We start from the raw sequence: 16,656 nt of genomic DNA, 5'->3' as shown, positions 1-16,656 counted from the left end.
CATTTACCTTCACATGTTTCATGCTATACCCAAAAACATCTTGTTTAGGCATCCTTAGTTAGGCATTCATAGGGATGAAATCAAAACATAACACTCCACACATAAGACAACCTAGTGTTTCAAGTCTAGAGAGTATTTACATAATTGACACATGAGAAGTATTGCATAGACACTTGAGTGAAATACCAAATGCACTTCTCATGAAAAATCATGTTCAGTGAACTTGCTCTCATAGGCAAGCACCTACATTTTAGTTCCAAGTTACTTCAATCTATGAGATCGGTTGCTTACTTTTCAAGTAAGGAACATAGAATATACCAATCTTTAAGTATCATTGATGTCCAGTCTCAATGATACATTGATCAGGAACATTTTGAGATTACGCTTTGATGCATAAAGATCTCATAACTGTAACCCATTATAGTTTCCTTGCAAGGCATATTAATCTTATAAACTTCATCCAATTAAACTTATAACTTATTGTAATTGATGAAGAAAAATCTTTAATAACTCAATATGAATGATATTGTTGTATGATTGGAATCAAACCTTAACCAATCCTAATTGGCTGTAGGACTGATCCCAACACTTTCACCTTTCTTTATTTTTATGCACTGAAAAAGGCTAGGTCCTCCTCCTTGCTAGCATTTTCTCTTTATTTCACTTCAAAGTTGGGAGTAATGTTCTTCTGTTACTATGCTCCTGAACCCTTCTTAAGCAACTGAGAGAGATAACATCAACATCCCATGTTGCAGATGATACATACACAACAGAAAAAATTGAAGTGGAAATAAATAATCAGAAACCAAATCTTTTGCTAAGCAGACCAACCCTCACTCGGACATTTCTTTCTTGGGCTAAAAGTGAAAAGTGGAGGTGGAGGCTGCAGCGGTCATTGGTGGAAACGTCCCATCGGCATGTCCATGGCAGGGTTTAACCAATACGTCTGTTCCATGACGATAAGAAACCATTGGCACAAACAAGAAACGGAACTGAACAATAACCCAAATTTCACAAAGAGATAACAAGAAAAAGTCATGTCCAAAAGCTTTGAAGTAAGTTTTACTAATTTTTTTTTTTTGAAAGGCTGAGATTTTATTGCTGAAGGATGTCTCTCAATGGAGACTAACAGAGAGTCACATAGTGACTTGCAAAAAGATCAAAAAGGTCCCCCACATAGGGACGGGCAAGTATCCGGAGAGTCCTGATGTGCCTAATAACACTCAGTCACAAAGTCAAACTATCAAGACTTAAAGGCAATGAACTACAACAACTTAGGTAAACTGCTCAGCACACCAAAACCAGAAAGATCAGGGGAGGGGGTCAGTAGCTTCATCCCTGCGTAAGTTCCTGAAGCAAGCACAAAAATTATTGGTCCTTGTCACACCCACTTTGTCCAATCCATCTGCCACTGTGTTGGTTTCACGTAGGATATGTTTAAACGAAATTCCAGAGCAGCCACACGAATAGACTTCAATGGCATCGGAGATAGTTTTCATGCGCCAGACCTTGTTGTGGTCTTTAGTCCAGCTGATGGCATTGGAAGAACCACTTTCCACTTCCAGGACATCGGATGTGGCTCATGGTGAGAGAAAAATCTGATTCCTTCCTGAATGGCTTGAAATGCAGCATAGTTTGACTCTTCAATGCCTATGTGGTTGGAGAATGCAACTTTTATGAAGCCAAGATGGTCCCTCAAAACACCCCCGATGCCAGCTGGTCCTGGCTTCCCTTTGGCGGCACCGTCTGTATTAAGTTTGAGGGAGGCTGGTGGGGGTGGGGGTGGGGTAGGTAGGGAGGGAGGGAGGGAGGGATTCCAAGTGGCTGTTTCCTATGCTTGGAAGCTTTATTCGTTTTGCTAAGGGCAGCAATGAGACAAATGCTAGTGGGGATGTACCCATCTGTCATCTTCCTTTGCACCGTAGCCAGAGCCCGATGAGAGTAATTCAACAATTTGTTTAGCAACAAATTTTTTATAATTGCACTCGAGCATTTGGTTCATTGGTTGATGCATAATCTCTTACTTAAAGAACATAATTCGAATCCTCTCTCTTTTAATTATAAAAAAAAAATTCTTATAATTTCATTTTCACGTAACTACGATGTTTATAGTATTTGAGTATTTAATTTATTAGTTAATATATATATTTTATTTAAAAAGTAAAATTTAAATTTTTTTTTCTAATTAAAGGAAAAACACAATCTCTATAAATTTGCATAAAAAAAGCATTTTCCGAGCATTCTTTTGGTTGGCAGAAATAGGGTAATTTATCCATGAATCAAAGAATGAGGGAGCATCATCTGGTAAGACCCAATTGACACCCCATTTTCGGCAGCATGAGCTCCATGTTTCCCAAGCAGAGGTGCAATCAAACAGCAAATGAAGTTTTACTAATTATTAATCCATACAATACATTTTATACTACCAAAGTTTTCTCAATATCAATCTTATAATAACAATAATGACAAAGTTTACTATATTATAAGTATTTAATTCGTATACATACACATAAAATTCATTTCAAAAAAGAATACGTACTTTATTTATATTAAATTCATATATTTAGTTAAGATATTGTAAAAAAAAAAATTTATATTGGTTTGACATTGAAATGCACTAGCTAAACGTCCTTTGTTTTGCATATGAATGACAGTGATTTTCTATTTGGGGTCCATGATGTGGACTTGGCGATAGATTATTGTTAATTTCACTCGTTTTGTTACCAAGGTCATGATCAAAATTTTCCAGAATCTAGAAAAATCTTGACCATGTCTCCTTATTTTTGTTTATTTTATGAAAAAAGATCATAATTAATATCCGTGATTTTCACGCAAATATTGATTTTGTTGGTTTCGGGACCAAATGCTAAGCTAATTGTTAAAGTTTAATCAAAGAAAAGAGAGGTTGTTGTTAGCATATTGGTGTCTATGATGTGCCATCAACCCATAATTTATTCCCGACCAAAAAGAAACATGAGTTAACTTATTAGGCTTTATTGATAAATTTTTTCATAAGTAAATATTCAACACTTCGTTGAAATGAGATTTCAATATCGAATTAAGTTTTTTTATGAGTAAAAGAGTCGGTGCAACAGAGAAGTTGCACAATTAGATAGAAAAACACGTCATTGATCTCATAATAAAAATAAAAATAAATTTTGAGTTTATAAATAAATATTTTTTATATTTAATAAATATTTTTTATTAAAATTATGAACTCGTGAAAATAGTTCAAATAAAAAAATATTTAAATTTAAAATCTAAATTGATGTATTTTCTATAACTTATTTTATTATATTAAGAAGCTTTAATATAGTGTTTTTGTATTAAAAAAAGGTTATGCACGGTACATATATATTCAATTTAATATTTGAAAAAAATGAAAAATATTTTAATAAATTAATTTTTTATTAATTAATATATAAATTATTAATTTATTAATTTATCAATTAAATAATATTTTAATTAATTAATAGTTTTTTTAATACTAAAAATATTAATTTGTAAAAGTTGAACTGGATGTTCCTTTGTCATTTTAAATTTTTACTATGTAGTTCAAATATGGCTGCATGATTGTTTTGTGACCAGCTGTCAAATGTAGAGCCAAGAAAAAGTTTTGCCTAGAAAGGGCAAATTAATAGTACTATGAAAACCTTTTTCCATGGACCAAAGTCCACGTGCAAATTTCAATCACGTCCGTCAATTACGTTCCCCCAGCCGGTCTTATTTTATTATTTAATCAGATCCGACGGTTAGGAAATCTATCTTTTATTCTTTTTCAATTGAAAGAAGATAACATTGAATCCCGTTAATGGGACCCACGTTCGAGGACCATCTTCCTGACTCCAGTTCCACGCACCTAAAACGACACCGTATGAATAAGTGGTCCAAAATTAAAAATCTTTAAGCCAATAACGTAATTCTGAAAGGAATAAAAGAAATCAGAAAAAAAAAAGTAAACGTTACTGGAAAACAAAAACGTTGGGCTCTTTGGTAATAAAAGCTTGTGAAATCTGCATCTAAGTTTCTTTGTTTTGAGTGATGTTAAGGTTGTTAAAGAAATGGGTTGATGTTGTTTTAATGTTTTGATAGCAGTAAAGGGGTTTTTTTTTTTTGAAGTGAAAGAGGGGAGAAAGAAGCAAGGAAGAAGAATCATGGGGTGGCTTCCTTGTTCTGGCAAATCAAATACCAAAGCTAATAAGTCTAAGAAGAACAAAAAGATGGAGCAGATGCCACTTGATCAAATCAAACCTTCTTCAGGTAATGCTTTTTTATATTATATAAAAGTTAACAAATGTATGACCTTTTTTATTTCTTTTTATGTTACTGTGACAGAAAGAGGTATTTATGCTGTTATGTTGATTAACTAATAGTATGGTTTTTATGTGTTTTATTGGTTTTTGAAATTAAATACTTGTGTTCGTTATCTGGATTTTATGCAAGTTGATCAGTTGTTAGGTAATTCAGGTTTGTTTTGGATGTTCGGATAGATTTTGGATCAATATCCTGTATACTTAGAAGGGGAAAGGAAAAAAAATTAGAGGACTTGATTGCTTGATCAATTGTTTATTTTTTTTCTTTATTGAGTTTGCTTATCAGTAGCTTACAAGGTAATTTCTTTGCATGCATATTGGTAGGTATGAGGTAATTAAACGTACTGCTTCTGTTTTGCAAGCTAGACTGCTTATGGATTTTACTTATAGTTTTGGATTCTGTCTAATTTTGTTCTTTTTAACGTAAAGTATTAGTATTTCTAGGTGACAAACTTCTGTGCAAGTACATAATGAAAGTGTTGCACTTTGTCACTGATTATTTTCTTTCCCCTTTATTTGTAACTCTTGGCAAGCCTTGACCCTTTTTCTTTTTCCTTCATTTTGTCTGTTAATTTCAAGTGATGGACCAAAGTAGCAAAATCCTTGCTCAGATGGGATTTTGGATACACCTCATATATGTTGCATATGCCTTGAAGATTTTGTAAGCAATATGATAGATTTTGTGAGGTGAAATTGTGGTATGATGATCGATCAGTCTTTAGCGCATGTCTTGGCAAAATCCAGCTCAGTGTGTTCTTGGTGTTTTTCTTTTGCATTCCTATTTTGTATGTGGTTTCCTTGTTGTGCCTTGGTTTATCTCCTCTAGAATCAAATGCAAACAATTATTGGTTTTTGCCAACATTTTCATCATCTTTTATTTGTTCACACAAATTGCAAACAGATTCCTCATCAAGTGGGGAGACATCTAGAAGTGGAGGGGGTGAACATATTGCTGCACAGATTTTTACATTTCGTGAATTGGCAACAGCAACTAAGAATTTTAGAGCAGAATGCCTTTTGGGAGAAGGAGGTTTTGGTAGAGTGTACAAAGGGCGTCTGGAGAGTACAAATCAGGTTAGTTGTAAAGTGAAAAACCTGAAACAAAGTTAACAGCTTATACAAGTCAAATGAAGGCTTGCTTTCGCCTAAGGTGGCAATTGAATCTTGATTTCTTGATGGGTGTAGGTTGTCGCTATAAAGCAACTTGATCGTAATGGGTTGCAAGGGAACAGGGAATTTCTTGTTGAAGTTTTAATGCTTAGCCTACTTCACCATCCTAACCTTGTTAATCTTACTGGGTATTGTGCTGATGGAGATCAAAGGCTTCTGGTTTATGAATATATGCCCTTAGGATCTCTCGAAGATCATTTACATGGTATGTATTGCATTAACTCCTCATGTTTTTTTTATTTGTCACCGAATTTTTTCTCTGTTTTTCATTTGCTCTAACAGGAGGATGATTTCTTATGCTTAATATTCGCAGACATTTCACCTGGTAAGAAAAGGCTGGACTGGAACACAAGAATGAAAATAGCTGCTGGGGCTGCAAAAGGGTTGGAGTATTTACATGACAAAGCCAGCCCCCCTGTTATATACCGAGATTTGAAATGCTCCAACATTTTACTTGGTGAAGGATGTTTTCCTAAGCTATCTGATTTTGGCTTGGCCAAACTTGGGCCTGTTGGCGATAACACCCATGTATCTACAAGGGTTATGGGCACCTATGGATACTGTGCCCCAGAGTATGCAATGACTGGTCAACTAACTCTGAAATCAGATGTTTATAGCTTTGGGGTTGTTCTTCTGGAAATCATAACCGGCAGGAAAGCAATTGACAATTCAAAAGCTGCGGGGGAACAGAATCTAGTAGCATGGGTAAGAAACAGATAACAATGTATCTAAAACTTTGGCTTGCTTCCAATTTTGTTGTAATTAGTCTTCAACCATAAATTAAATTAGCTATTTCACATATTGATGAGGAGTGCAACAAGAACAAGAAAAACTTATAGATAAAAGCTAAAAATAGTGATTTTCTGTCAGGTTGCAAAAGTTTCACTTCTATCCTGACCTTTGTTGCAGGCAAGGCCATTATTCAAAGACCGAAAAAAATTCTCTCAAATGGCTGATCCAATGCTTCAAGGGCAGTATCCTCCAAGAGGCTTATTCCAAGCACTTGCAGTGGCAGCAATGTGTGTTCAGGAGCAGCCAAATATGCGACCTCTCATTGCTGATGTAGTCACAGCTTTGACTTACCTTGCTTCTCAAAAGTTTGAACCAGATACACAATCAGTGCAGGGTTCCCGCTTGGCCCCTGGTACTCCTCCACGGACGAAGAGAGATAGAGATAAGAAGCCCAACGGTGGCAGTGGGTCTGAAAGGGATCGAACGAGAAGGTTAAGTTGATACTTGCTTGGATTCTTCATGCTCATTGGACGCTTCCCTGGGATCTGCCAACTATTGATAGACGCTGGTAATGATGATGTTATGAGTTGTGGCATCTTTTAATGTAAATGAAATCACAGGGCTAGGAGTTTCAGGCTAAATGCATAGTGCCTGCCTTACATAACATGCCTCGTTACCAAATTTTGCTTATTTCTTACAAACCAAAGGCACATTTTTATAAGCTATTGCGTTTGTTGTTAGGAGATATTTGTAGCTGCTGTTTTCCTATGTACATGAAAATTCAATCATATCCATAATATAATCAGATGCTTTCTTATCAGGCAGTGATATCTTCTTGTACAATCATACTATACACTGAATGCATGAAAGAGATAGAAATGATAGAATCAAGTAATTCAATGGTTCAAAAATTGTGGAAATTAAAATAAAAATCTTTGTTTGCTGATTAATGTATAACGTGCTGCTACACATTTGATTAAAGTCAAATTAATCTGACTTCTACAAGTCTACTTGGGTTCAAATTGATACTTTATACAAATAGACCCCTCTCTTACCATTAATTAATTGCCAGTATACTCATAACTACAGATAAGGAAACAGAGCTATTAAATATCAGAACAGATGCAGAGAAGTGACTTCTTGGCAGTGGAGGCACAAATTCAAAGAATGATATGGCACCAGGGCTAGTTCTTCTCTTGGTCTAGGGTTTAAGTTTCCTCCCAGGATTTACCGTCTGTAGACTCCTCAAAATTGGGTTTGCCCTGCCATATCAAATCCAAGTTTACAAGCTTCAAATAAAGGCAAAGAAAATAGGTATGCAGCATTTTCTAAACTCTAAAACTAACAAAAAACCTCAAGATATTTGTAGCACCATGAACTTTATTTCAAGGATATAGACTGATATTTCACAATGTGCGGTTAATGCTCCAAAACAGTTAGATAAAATATTTCATCTACATGAGGACCACAAAGCCACTGCGGCATTTGCAGTAACACCTGCCAAAACACAGCAATGCATACTTTTACCTTGTTCTTGTCACGCCAGCCAAGTCCGAATGACAATATCCCTGCCTTTCTTCTGGGACTGTCCTGTGTGGAGGCCTGATTACGCTGAGCCCTACAAAAGCATGCTATCTTTGTTAAGACAAACTATGTGGATGCATCTGGCCGCTTGTGGAAAAATATCCATTAAGCAGATGTAATTCATAACATGCATAAACAAAATCTTGCACCATAGCATTGTCCTGCTTTTGAGTAGAGAGTTGAATGTCATTGAGATCTCAGCCATAAAAGATGACTGTTTTCAATTATAATTTGCAAACGGGTTACAATCTTATTCCAACCAGGAATGCAGTTTTTTTATTTCCTTACATGAGAAACAAGTGAACAACAGTTCATATTTTAAAAAAAACGGCAAAAAATTAATTGTTCAATGAAAGCTTTTAAATAGAAAAGAAAGGATTATTCCCCTAAAATCTTTTTCAACCTGTTCCCTAGAATGGAATTTTATAATGACAAACAGACCTTGTACCAAGTTCTGCAATTTAATGATGCATAGCCTTTGTTTCTTCTCCTCATTTGAAAACATTGACCTTCTAATGCAGAACGGGTTTTAATTATGTTTACGATTAATTGCAGAATTGCCTATTTATGAGAACATGTAACTATAAATACTTTATTTTATTATTCTCAATCAGATACTGGATGATTGAACACTCAATCAGTTCCATCAGACCTGTATATCCACACACACACACACACACACATTGAATCAGATTTTTTTTACAGAAAGAGTGAAGAAAGAGAGAGAATGACAAAATAAAAAATTTGACTGAAAGAACAAAATTAAGAATATACAGCTATAAACATCCAACCTTAGTTATGATAAGAACGGAACTCCTCAATATTGAGTAAAGCCCTGGTACTGCCATAAAGGTGTGGTTCTACACCACTTCCTATTCTTCTGTCATTTGTTGGTCTACTAACCATTGGACTGCTTAGAGAACAGATATTACTGCATGAATGCTTGTTTTGCAAGGCAAAGTTGAAAATGGGTCACATGAAGCTTGCATATGTATTGGCAGTTTCTCTTCTCAAATTTCACTTAGGGGCATTAACTTAAGGGTTAGAATAAGATTTGATTTTAGTTTTACCTATGCTCTTTGCTTTTTGGCCCTTAGTTTTCTTCATCAGCATCAAGCTGAATGAAAATTTATCAGAACATTTTGAATACGTATGGATATAGAAATGGAGATGAGTGAGGCTTACAATGTTTCTTACCGTGGAGATGATAGTGCTTTAGCTTGGCCAGATTGATATTGCAAGGTAGCCTCCAACATTGATTCTGCCATAACCACCCTCTTTTCCATCTGAGCAATAGAAGCCATAGCCTTCTCATATTTTTCCTGCAAATGTATCATTTTATGAGAATCAATATAGTAACAAAAGAATAAGGAAAGAGAAATACACCCTACTCATGGGATCTCACAATCAATCAGAGCACAGAAAAGGAAGTAACAATCAGCTATGAGGCACCTTAATAAGGAACTGCATAATTCACAAATTACAAGAAAAGAACAAATCTCAATTCTTGTAGTGAAAGGCTTGAGACAGTTAAGGGGAGTACAACATATCAAAAGATAAATGTATAAAATAATTTCCAAATAGTTAAGCCATTCAAGTTTTAAATTCTGCAATCATCTTATGCCAACAGGAGAACTACTTTACAGAGAAACATATAAGACATATAATGTAATTGAGGTAAAATGTTGAGGACAATGGGGGGAAATGCATAACTATTTGACAGCTTAACCAAGCCATGAAGTTGTTATCTGAACAAATTGCCTATCAGTAGCTTAAGTTTTGTGCTAGGAGTCACATCGCAACAATATGTCATCTAGCATCAAACTCAAATGAAAAACAGAATGAGTAGTCCTCTTTGGTGTATACCCAAATATCTTCGAACTTCTCGTTCAATCACACATGAAGAACAATATAAAATCTATAGTTTAACATTCCCGTCATATCAAGGACATCAAGAACAGTAAAGAACCTGAAGCACAGTAACTGCATATCTCTGGGCAGCTGCATCTTGCTCTGTGTTTCTGCGAGCATCTTCAGTTATCCTTTGCTCTTGCTCTAGCCGCATCAAAACCTGTAGCACATAGAACCTAAAAATCACTAGAGAACTCATAATAGAATAAGCATTAAAACATAGTTCCAAAAAAATGCATTAGAGAAACAAGAGGCAAAATTTTAACCTTAAGCATAGCAGCTTCTTGTTCTTTCTTATCAGCAAGGGCTTGCTGTAGATCAGCCACCTCTTGCTCTAACTGTTCAATCTGCAGCATTATTAAAAAACTTCAAATCCTGCAAGCAACTTGAGTAACCCAAAGCTTACATAGCCGTAGGAGAAGTATTACCATCGACCAAATGATAAGTTGGGCAGATATAACATATTCATACAAATAAATTTACATATACCTTTGCACTCAATTGCCGTCGGTTATCTTCTTTGACCATCTCCACAAGTGCTGTCTCTAGCTCCTCAGCTCTGGAAAAGAACAGGAACCATGGTTACAGGTAAAATGATAGGTTTTAGAAGCACTTTGACAACATCAGAAATAATTCATGTCAAGAAAACATGAAAATGGTTCCTAATTCTGAAGTAGATTGCTATCTATAGTTTCAGGAGATGCACTTTCATCTGTAGCTGTCTTGAATGAAGCAACTTCGCTGAAATGTTGAGATAAGTGGCAGACATGATGCTTTATTATATTACCATGATTGAATAAAGCAGGGCAAGTAGAAATAGATGTTAGAGAAAAAAAAAATCAGAAACCACAGACAGTAGAATACTAACCGGAGTATGGCAGCTCTTTTTTCCTCAAGCAACCTACATAGCTCAACCTTCATCCAATCAACCTGCGCATAAACTGTTAATGATCGAAATTTCAAAAGGAGTTGCACAGTGATTACTCATATCAATCCAATTAATTACAAGTGAAACACTATCTGAAAACCTAGAATAAGTTTTAGTGAGTATAATTATAGCTCATTCAGGGTTATTAGGTTAAAAATGCATAACTTAAGGAGGTTGGTTTTAACAGCAGAGAATTTTCAAGCCTTTATTAAGTCATACGAAGAAGCCACAGGCTATTTGTTCAATCATATCAACATTCAACAGTTCAAGCATTGTAGTTAAAATACCTGCTCTCAATGTTCTTTTATTTGCATTGTCTAGCACCATTGATGTTTAGTGGCTCATCAAAATGCAAAAACAGATCTAAATCGATATCGTTTTACCCAGGTTATACAAGATTGTGCTGAAGCCATGCTAATTCTTGAATCTGATATGTAATTTTCTATATTCACATCACTGAACAAGGGCAGCTCAAACCAGCATTTGGTTAAAGCTGATAAGGTGAAAGAAAAGTAGGCAAACGTCAACTGCTCATGGAACTTAGAAGTCAATAGATTAAGCATGTACAATCTGCAGCATGTGGACCATGAAATATAAAACAGGTACCATTGGTGAATAGCTTCCTAAAATATTAGAAATGCAGTGTACAAGTGTTAAGAAGACAAACAAAGAAAACTACCTGTTCTTGAAGATCTGGTAGGGAATCTACTTCTGAATCAGCATTTAGGCTACAAAGCAATTCATCCAGATTCGACGAACGAGTCTCCAAATTAGATATGTCTCCATCAGCTACCTCTTGAGCAGGCTTTGTTTCTTCCAGCAGTGACCCACGATCATGCTTGAAACTGTACAGCTTAGATGCAAGTCCTTTTGAATCTTTCCAAACTCGACCTCTTTTTGTTCTTTCCTCAACAATTGCTAGCACAGCAGGCCTATGCTTATCTCTCAAGTCTTGTAATCTAGCATCAGTCACAGCCAAAAACCCCATGCAGGCAGTCAAAACAAGTTGGCTGCTGTCAAATGTTGAGCCAGCAAGGGACTGCAGCAAAGTGATGGCATCCCCAGCATCTTTAGTTGTAACTAAGGCAGGACCTACAGTAAACTTCATGTAACTAGACTGCTCTTTGAATTCATCATCCACAGTTAATGCTTCACGAATTTTATAAATATAAAATCTCAATACCATATAATTCCATTAGAGCAAGGGCCGTTCGAAATAGCATAACACGATTTCCTTCAAATAGAAGCACATCCCAAATGCGAAGAACTGAGATGAAGAAATCCATCACTAGGTAAACATGATTTCTAACAAAGAGAATGCAGGGTGCTTAGAACTAAGCGTTTTGAGTGAAATAATTAGACAAATTTAACTTGCATCACTAACTCCAAATCGTACCGCTCTCCCAAGGAAGCATATTAACAAATATGGAAAGAAACCAGGGTCCAGAAATCCATGCCACCTGCACTCCCAAGTAATCCAGATGATTGACTGCACCAGAAGCATAGATGAAAAAGATCTACCCATATTATTTCATGTAATGCATGAGAAGATAATTAATAAAGAAAATGTTGAAAAGCAAACAAACCCAATTTGGGAAATCTTTCACGCATCAACTCTTCAAATACAAGTTGGTCAACCTATGAAAATATAAATAATTAGAGTCATAAGTTGTAAATTGGCAAAATCCCTTAAGAAATACTCCAAGATCAGCACGTTGGTGAACATGAAGATAGATGCTGAACTTGCAAGGCAACTAGAGACATTTGCTAAAGAACATGCAATTGTATCAAAAAAAAAAAAAAAGAAAGTAATTTAACAAATTAAAAAACCTGAGATTCTATCATTTCCTCTGTATAGTACCCATCAAAATAATTGTCAATAATGCCCACCAAGGTCCTGAGAATACATCGAAAGAAATCAGTCTTTAAAGCTGACCTAGCTATTCTTGTATCATGAGTATGCATGTAACCATTTATGCCTTTGTACAAAAACTAGCACAAGAGAATAAGACAGCCATGTTTAGAAAAGAGACTCCTTTTTTGGGAAAAGTACAAAAAAGTTCTTCACAACAATTTACTGGGACAAAGGTGGTCAAAAAAGGTTCTGCATACCCCAAAACCAGTTCTAGGATAAACTGTACAAAATATACTAACGATAGAAGTAACTACTTTCAGAAATCAACCATTTTATAAATAGCTAACCTGAACCTACCAAAAGGCATTTTCCTCTGGCATCAGAAGTAGCAACAATCCAGCAAAGAAATTCATTGCCTGCATATTTTTTATGTCAAATTAAATGAAAATAGTAAGAGCAACAAGGGGTAATAATTATTAAAAAATTAATCACTTGCAGAGAGAGGTCACTAAGATCCATTCAGAACAAATATAAACTGGGAATCCAAACGGAAAACTGCTGACATGTGTTTTAAAATAAAAATTTCCATTAATACCCTACTGGACTATCAAGCCTTCAAGTTGCACTTAAACTTTATGCTCACAACTGTTCTGGCGAAACAGATTAGGAAGGAAAAAACTATACATACTTATGAACTATTGGTGAGCAATTTGATCAACTCATAAGGTGAAAAAGTCTAATGTAACATAAGTTCATGGTTTTAGAACATTAGAGTTGTTCTGTGAGGTCCCAAAATTTTATAATCAACAGAATTATGACCTCTTTGTGCTGTACTTATACAGCAACAGCATCACTGAAACCAAGGAAATGATAAGAAATTGGATAAAGTTTTAAATAATTTCTAAAGAAAAGATTCTTAGATAGATTCTAAAGAATATAAGAGTGCAAATAAAACTTGAGAGAGAGAGAGAGAGAGCTTATGATGTAGATGGACAACTATGAAAAGTACAAGTTGGTTTATACAGATAAAGGAGAAGACAGTTGCCATATTATGGTTCAAGTTTGAAAGAGAGATATCAATTAAGATAATACTAACACAGTAGTCCCAGTTCAACTAAATTTGCAGAGAAAGAACTTTTAATTCAACAATTACCTGACAGTACCCAACAGAGGGGTTATGTCGAGCATAGGCTAAAAGTAAACGCCTCAAGGAATCCCTACCATTATCATTCAAAGCAGGATGACCTGGAAAAGTCCGCGGTAAATCCTGCAAAATAAACAGACAAGTTAGTCTAGGGAGAATTGTAAGGACAATATAAAGCAAAAGGTGTAGCACCTACGAATTGAAAAGATTGAACGATAAAGTCCAAGGCACATGCATCTAATGACCTTCTCAATCTGCCTTTTCCATTTTCTGAACACGCCAGATGAGTTACTTTGCTGATCATCCTCATAGGTTTCTTGAGCCAGCAAATCCTCGTAATATCTCTCCACTCGTCGAGCCTTAACACCTACAAAGGCTTGCCATACCTGCAATGACCATATTATAGCAGACAATGCAATTTTCAACAAAATAATATTAAGACATACCAAATAGAAAAGTTTCAACCTCACCTCCCCTCTGAGATCCTTTGGCACTCCTCCATGAACGAGGCTCTCCAGCTCTTCTTTCCAAGGGAAAAAGGATTCTTGAGATGCCTCATTGCCTGCATCGTTTTCTTCCCTAGAAGACCTCACATTAACACAGACCTTTTCCTCGAACTCATCCTCAGATTCTGGTTCTGGGGATCTTGCCTCTTTTATTGATGGAAGATGGTCTCCGCTTTCATTCATATTCATATTTTTCATATTCTTTCCCTTCTTAGCCCGTGAATTCATCATATTCTCAATGGCACAAAGGACTGGTCTAGTCTTAGCCCATCTTTCAACTTTACGTGTCTTTGTTTCTTCTGCAAGCTGCACCTCCTTTTCTCTTTCACTTTCTGTTGAATGAGCAGAATCTGGCTTTTCTGTTTTACTTTCTTGCAAACTAGCAGAATCAGGTTTTTCTGTTGAACCAGCAGAATCAAGCTTTGTACTTGGAGCATCCCCTTCCTTGATCCTCTTTGAGGCAACCCCTTCTTCTAACTCAGTGGCTTCAGTCTGCGATGTCTCTTTGCTTTCATCTACAGAATCAACCTCCTCTTTCACTTTAATAGCTTCACCTTGGCATGTCTTTCTACATCCCTCCTCTGAAGCAGCTTCTACATTCAATTGGGTAGCTTCACTCTGAAAAATCACTTTGTGTTCCTTCTCAGAAGTAGTCTCTTCTTTTGCTTCAATAGCAGCCTCTTCATTTCCCTCACTAGCTTCTACATGCAAGCTCTCTTTATTTTCCTCAGGAAGAGGCTTTTCTTTCATCTCAGTAGCTTCAGCCTGCAATATTTTTCTATCTTCCACCTCAGAAAAGCATGGTTCAGTAGGTTTTGCATGCTGTTCCAAGAAGATCTTCCATTTCTCTGATCTTTCCTCTTCCTCTTCCTGGTATAATGAATTACTATATCAATAACCAAAACTGAGGATACATAAATTTTATACATATTTTTTATGGCAAATGCAAACAACAGCTAATTCGACTAAGAATTAAACCTAGAAGGAAAAAATGTACCTTGTAGATGTTAACGTACTGTCTATATGTTTGTATGTGTTGAGGTCTCACAGCAAATCCATAGGCATCCCTGTCGACATTATTGTGCATGTATTCAAATGCAAATCAAAACAGAGGACCGAAAACAAAGAAAAAATTCAAAAAAAAAAAAAGGATCCCATCGCTCTAGGATCCTGACTATAAGTATAAACAATTTCAACATCAGATATGACTAGAAATTTAGACCCCAAAAAAAACAGATTTATAAAATTATCTATCTTAAAATATAAATGAACATGCAAAGGGTTAGAAAACAACTGAACTTGCCTGGAATCGACCTCCAGTGAGCGCCTGCTTAACAAGGACAACAACATACTTGACAAACACTTGCAATTCTATAACTGCCCATAGCTTTCTTTTGCTTCACATTAAACTCATGCCACATTTCACAAAGCAAAATCGCACCACTCTTTTGTTACTACATTTTACACTCTAAAAACCCACCAAAACAACTATAAAATCCATGTTAAAAGTACACCAATCACTCAACTTTATTTTTTTTTAGCTCAAAAAATTAAAACCCATTTAAGAGAAAAATAATGAGAGCTTGAAAAAGGTGACTAACCAAGGAAAGAAGTTAGATTTGTTTAATTAGTTAGTTTTTTTTTTATTTTTCTTTAAAATTTGCTAACTGAAACAGTAGAACTCCAAAACCTAGAAATTGTCAAAATAAAAAGGAGAAAAATCAGGCTGTAAAGACAAATGTAATAACAAGAAAACTGAAAACTCAAGTACCTCTTTGGCTCGAGAGCTTCAAGGAGATTCAAGTTCGACTCCGTCATTGTCGGGTCGATTAACACCTACAATTTGTTTTTAAATTTTTTTTATTATAAACAAAAAATTCTGGGTTTAATTTTAATGATTCGGAAGATCTAAGGATGTTTCTTGATCTGTGCTAACTGAATTTTCGCGGTTTTTTTTTTTTTTTTGATCTCGTGAGTAAGCTCCCAGCTGAAGTTGCTGGTTTTTCGAACCTTTTGTTTCCAGTTCTAGTCGTTACTCCTGTAATTGAACTGATTGGCACGTGTTTAAATTAGCGGGCTTTTTATGTTTTTGGCGATGTTAAAATCACTGAATCCGTTTCAGATTGATAGTGACGTGTGCGACATGGGCGAATGGCGATGACTTCTTTTCCACATTTTGAAACGGTAGTACGCCGATAGGCATAACTGTCACTTACAGACGGGTGAGGTTTAAAGGTTTGACCGAGTGGGCTCCAGTCGAGTGCTTCTAATCCTATGGTCATCTGGTCTCGACAGATTATTTAACTCCACGCTATCCTCTCTTGTCGTTTTTCTTATTTACCACTGTCGTTTTGTTTGGTGATGTAAAGGCAAGGCAATCCTTTGCGACATACATTGTCGGGGCTTGGATTGGACTGGCACCCTCGTAATTTTGCATAATCCATTGTTTGGTTTCTTGTTCAATTATAATGTAAGCACAAACACAAAAGAATCTGTCAACATAATTCTTAGCT

At 35.7% G+C, this 16,656-nt stretch overlaps 2 protein-coding genes across 6 annotated transcripts; one reads left to right on the top strand and one right to left on the bottom strand.

Annotated features, from left to right (window-relative positions):
- Positions 3,934-7,043, top strand: LOC18597875 (serine/threonine-protein kinase CDL1). Its single transcript, XM_018121452.1, has 5 exons — positions 3,934-4,260; positions 5,215-5,387; positions 5,499-5,688; positions 5,797-6,188; positions 6,393-7,043. The coding sequence occupies exons 1-5, from the start codon at positions 4,155-4,157 to the stop codon at positions 6,714-6,716; spliced, it is 1,185 nt and encodes a 394-aa protein (XP_017976941.1). The 5' UTR covers positions 3,934-4,154; the 3' UTR covers positions 6,717-7,043.
- On the bottom strand, positions 7,127-16,435 carry LOC18597873 (TBC1 domain family member 8B). Of its 5 annotated transcripts, none has more exons than XM_007027127.2 (18): positions 15,915-16,424; positions 15,141-15,210; positions 14,108-15,013; positions 13,883-14,023; positions 13,647-13,760; positions 12,851-12,909; positions 12,469-12,535; positions 12,225-12,276; positions 12,035-12,127; positions 11,822-11,905; positions 11,318-11,730; positions 10,579-10,640; positions 10,200-10,269; positions 9,977-10,057; positions 9,769-9,870; positions 8,997-9,121; positions 7,743-7,833; positions 7,127-7,477 (listed from the first exon to the last, which is right to left on the bottom strand). In XM_007027127.2, the coding sequence occupies exons 1-18, from the start codon at positions 15,959-15,961 to the stop codon at positions 7,424-7,426; spliced, it is 2,631 nt and encodes an 876-aa protein (XP_007027189.2). In that variant the 5' UTR covers positions 15,962-16,424; the 3' UTR covers positions 7,127-7,423. The 5 variants fall into 5 exon arrangements, with proteins under 5 accessions (XP_007027189.2, XP_017976937.1, XP_017976940.1 ...); XM_018121448.1 differs by lacking the exon at positions 15,915-16,424 and adding an exon at positions 15,447-15,669; XM_018121449.1 differs by lacking the exons at positions 7,127-7,477; positions 7,743-7,833 and adding exons at positions 8,563-8,709; positions 8,870-8,916 and having other exon boundaries at positions 15,915-16,435.

This window comes from Theobroma cacao, chromosome 5, assembly GCF_000208745.1.
Source record: "Theobroma cacao cultivar B97-61/B2 chromosome 5, Criollo_cocoa_genome_V2, whole genome shotgun sequence".
Classification (NCBI taxonomy): domain Eukaryota; kingdom Viridiplantae; phylum Streptophyta; class Magnoliopsida; order Malvales; family Malvaceae; genus Theobroma; species Theobroma cacao.
This window is presented reverse-complemented; position numbering and strand designations above follow the sequence as displayed.

Excerpts from the sequence above, each read along its gene's own strand:
- LOC18597873 (XM_007027127.2), bottom strand. The coding sequence starts at position 15,961 with ATGACGGAGTCGAACTTGAATCTCCTTGAAGCTCTCGAGCCAAAGAG. Across the intron at positions 12,910-13,646 it reads CCTCTGTTGGGTACTGTCAG|GCAATGAATTTCTTTGCTGG; the intron begins GTAATTGTTGAA and ends AAAAATATGCAG. Across the intron at positions 10,270-10,578 it reads AAAAGAGCTGCCATACTCCG|AGCTGAGGAGCTAGAGACAG; the intron begins GTTAGTATTCTA and ends GTTCTTTTCCAG.
- LOC18597875 (XM_018121452.1), top strand. The coding sequence starts at position 4,155 with ATGGGGTGGCTTCCTTGTTCTGGCAAATCAAATACCAAAGCTAATAAG. Across the intron at positions 5,388-5,498 it reads GTCTGGAGAGTACAAATCAG|GTTGTCGCTATAAAGCAACT; the intron begins GTTAGTTGTAAA and ends TGATGGGTGTAG. Across the intron at positions 5,689-5,796 it reads TCTCGAAGATCATTTACATG|ACATTTCACCTGGTAAGAAA; the intron begins GTATGTATTGCA and ends TAATATTCGCAG.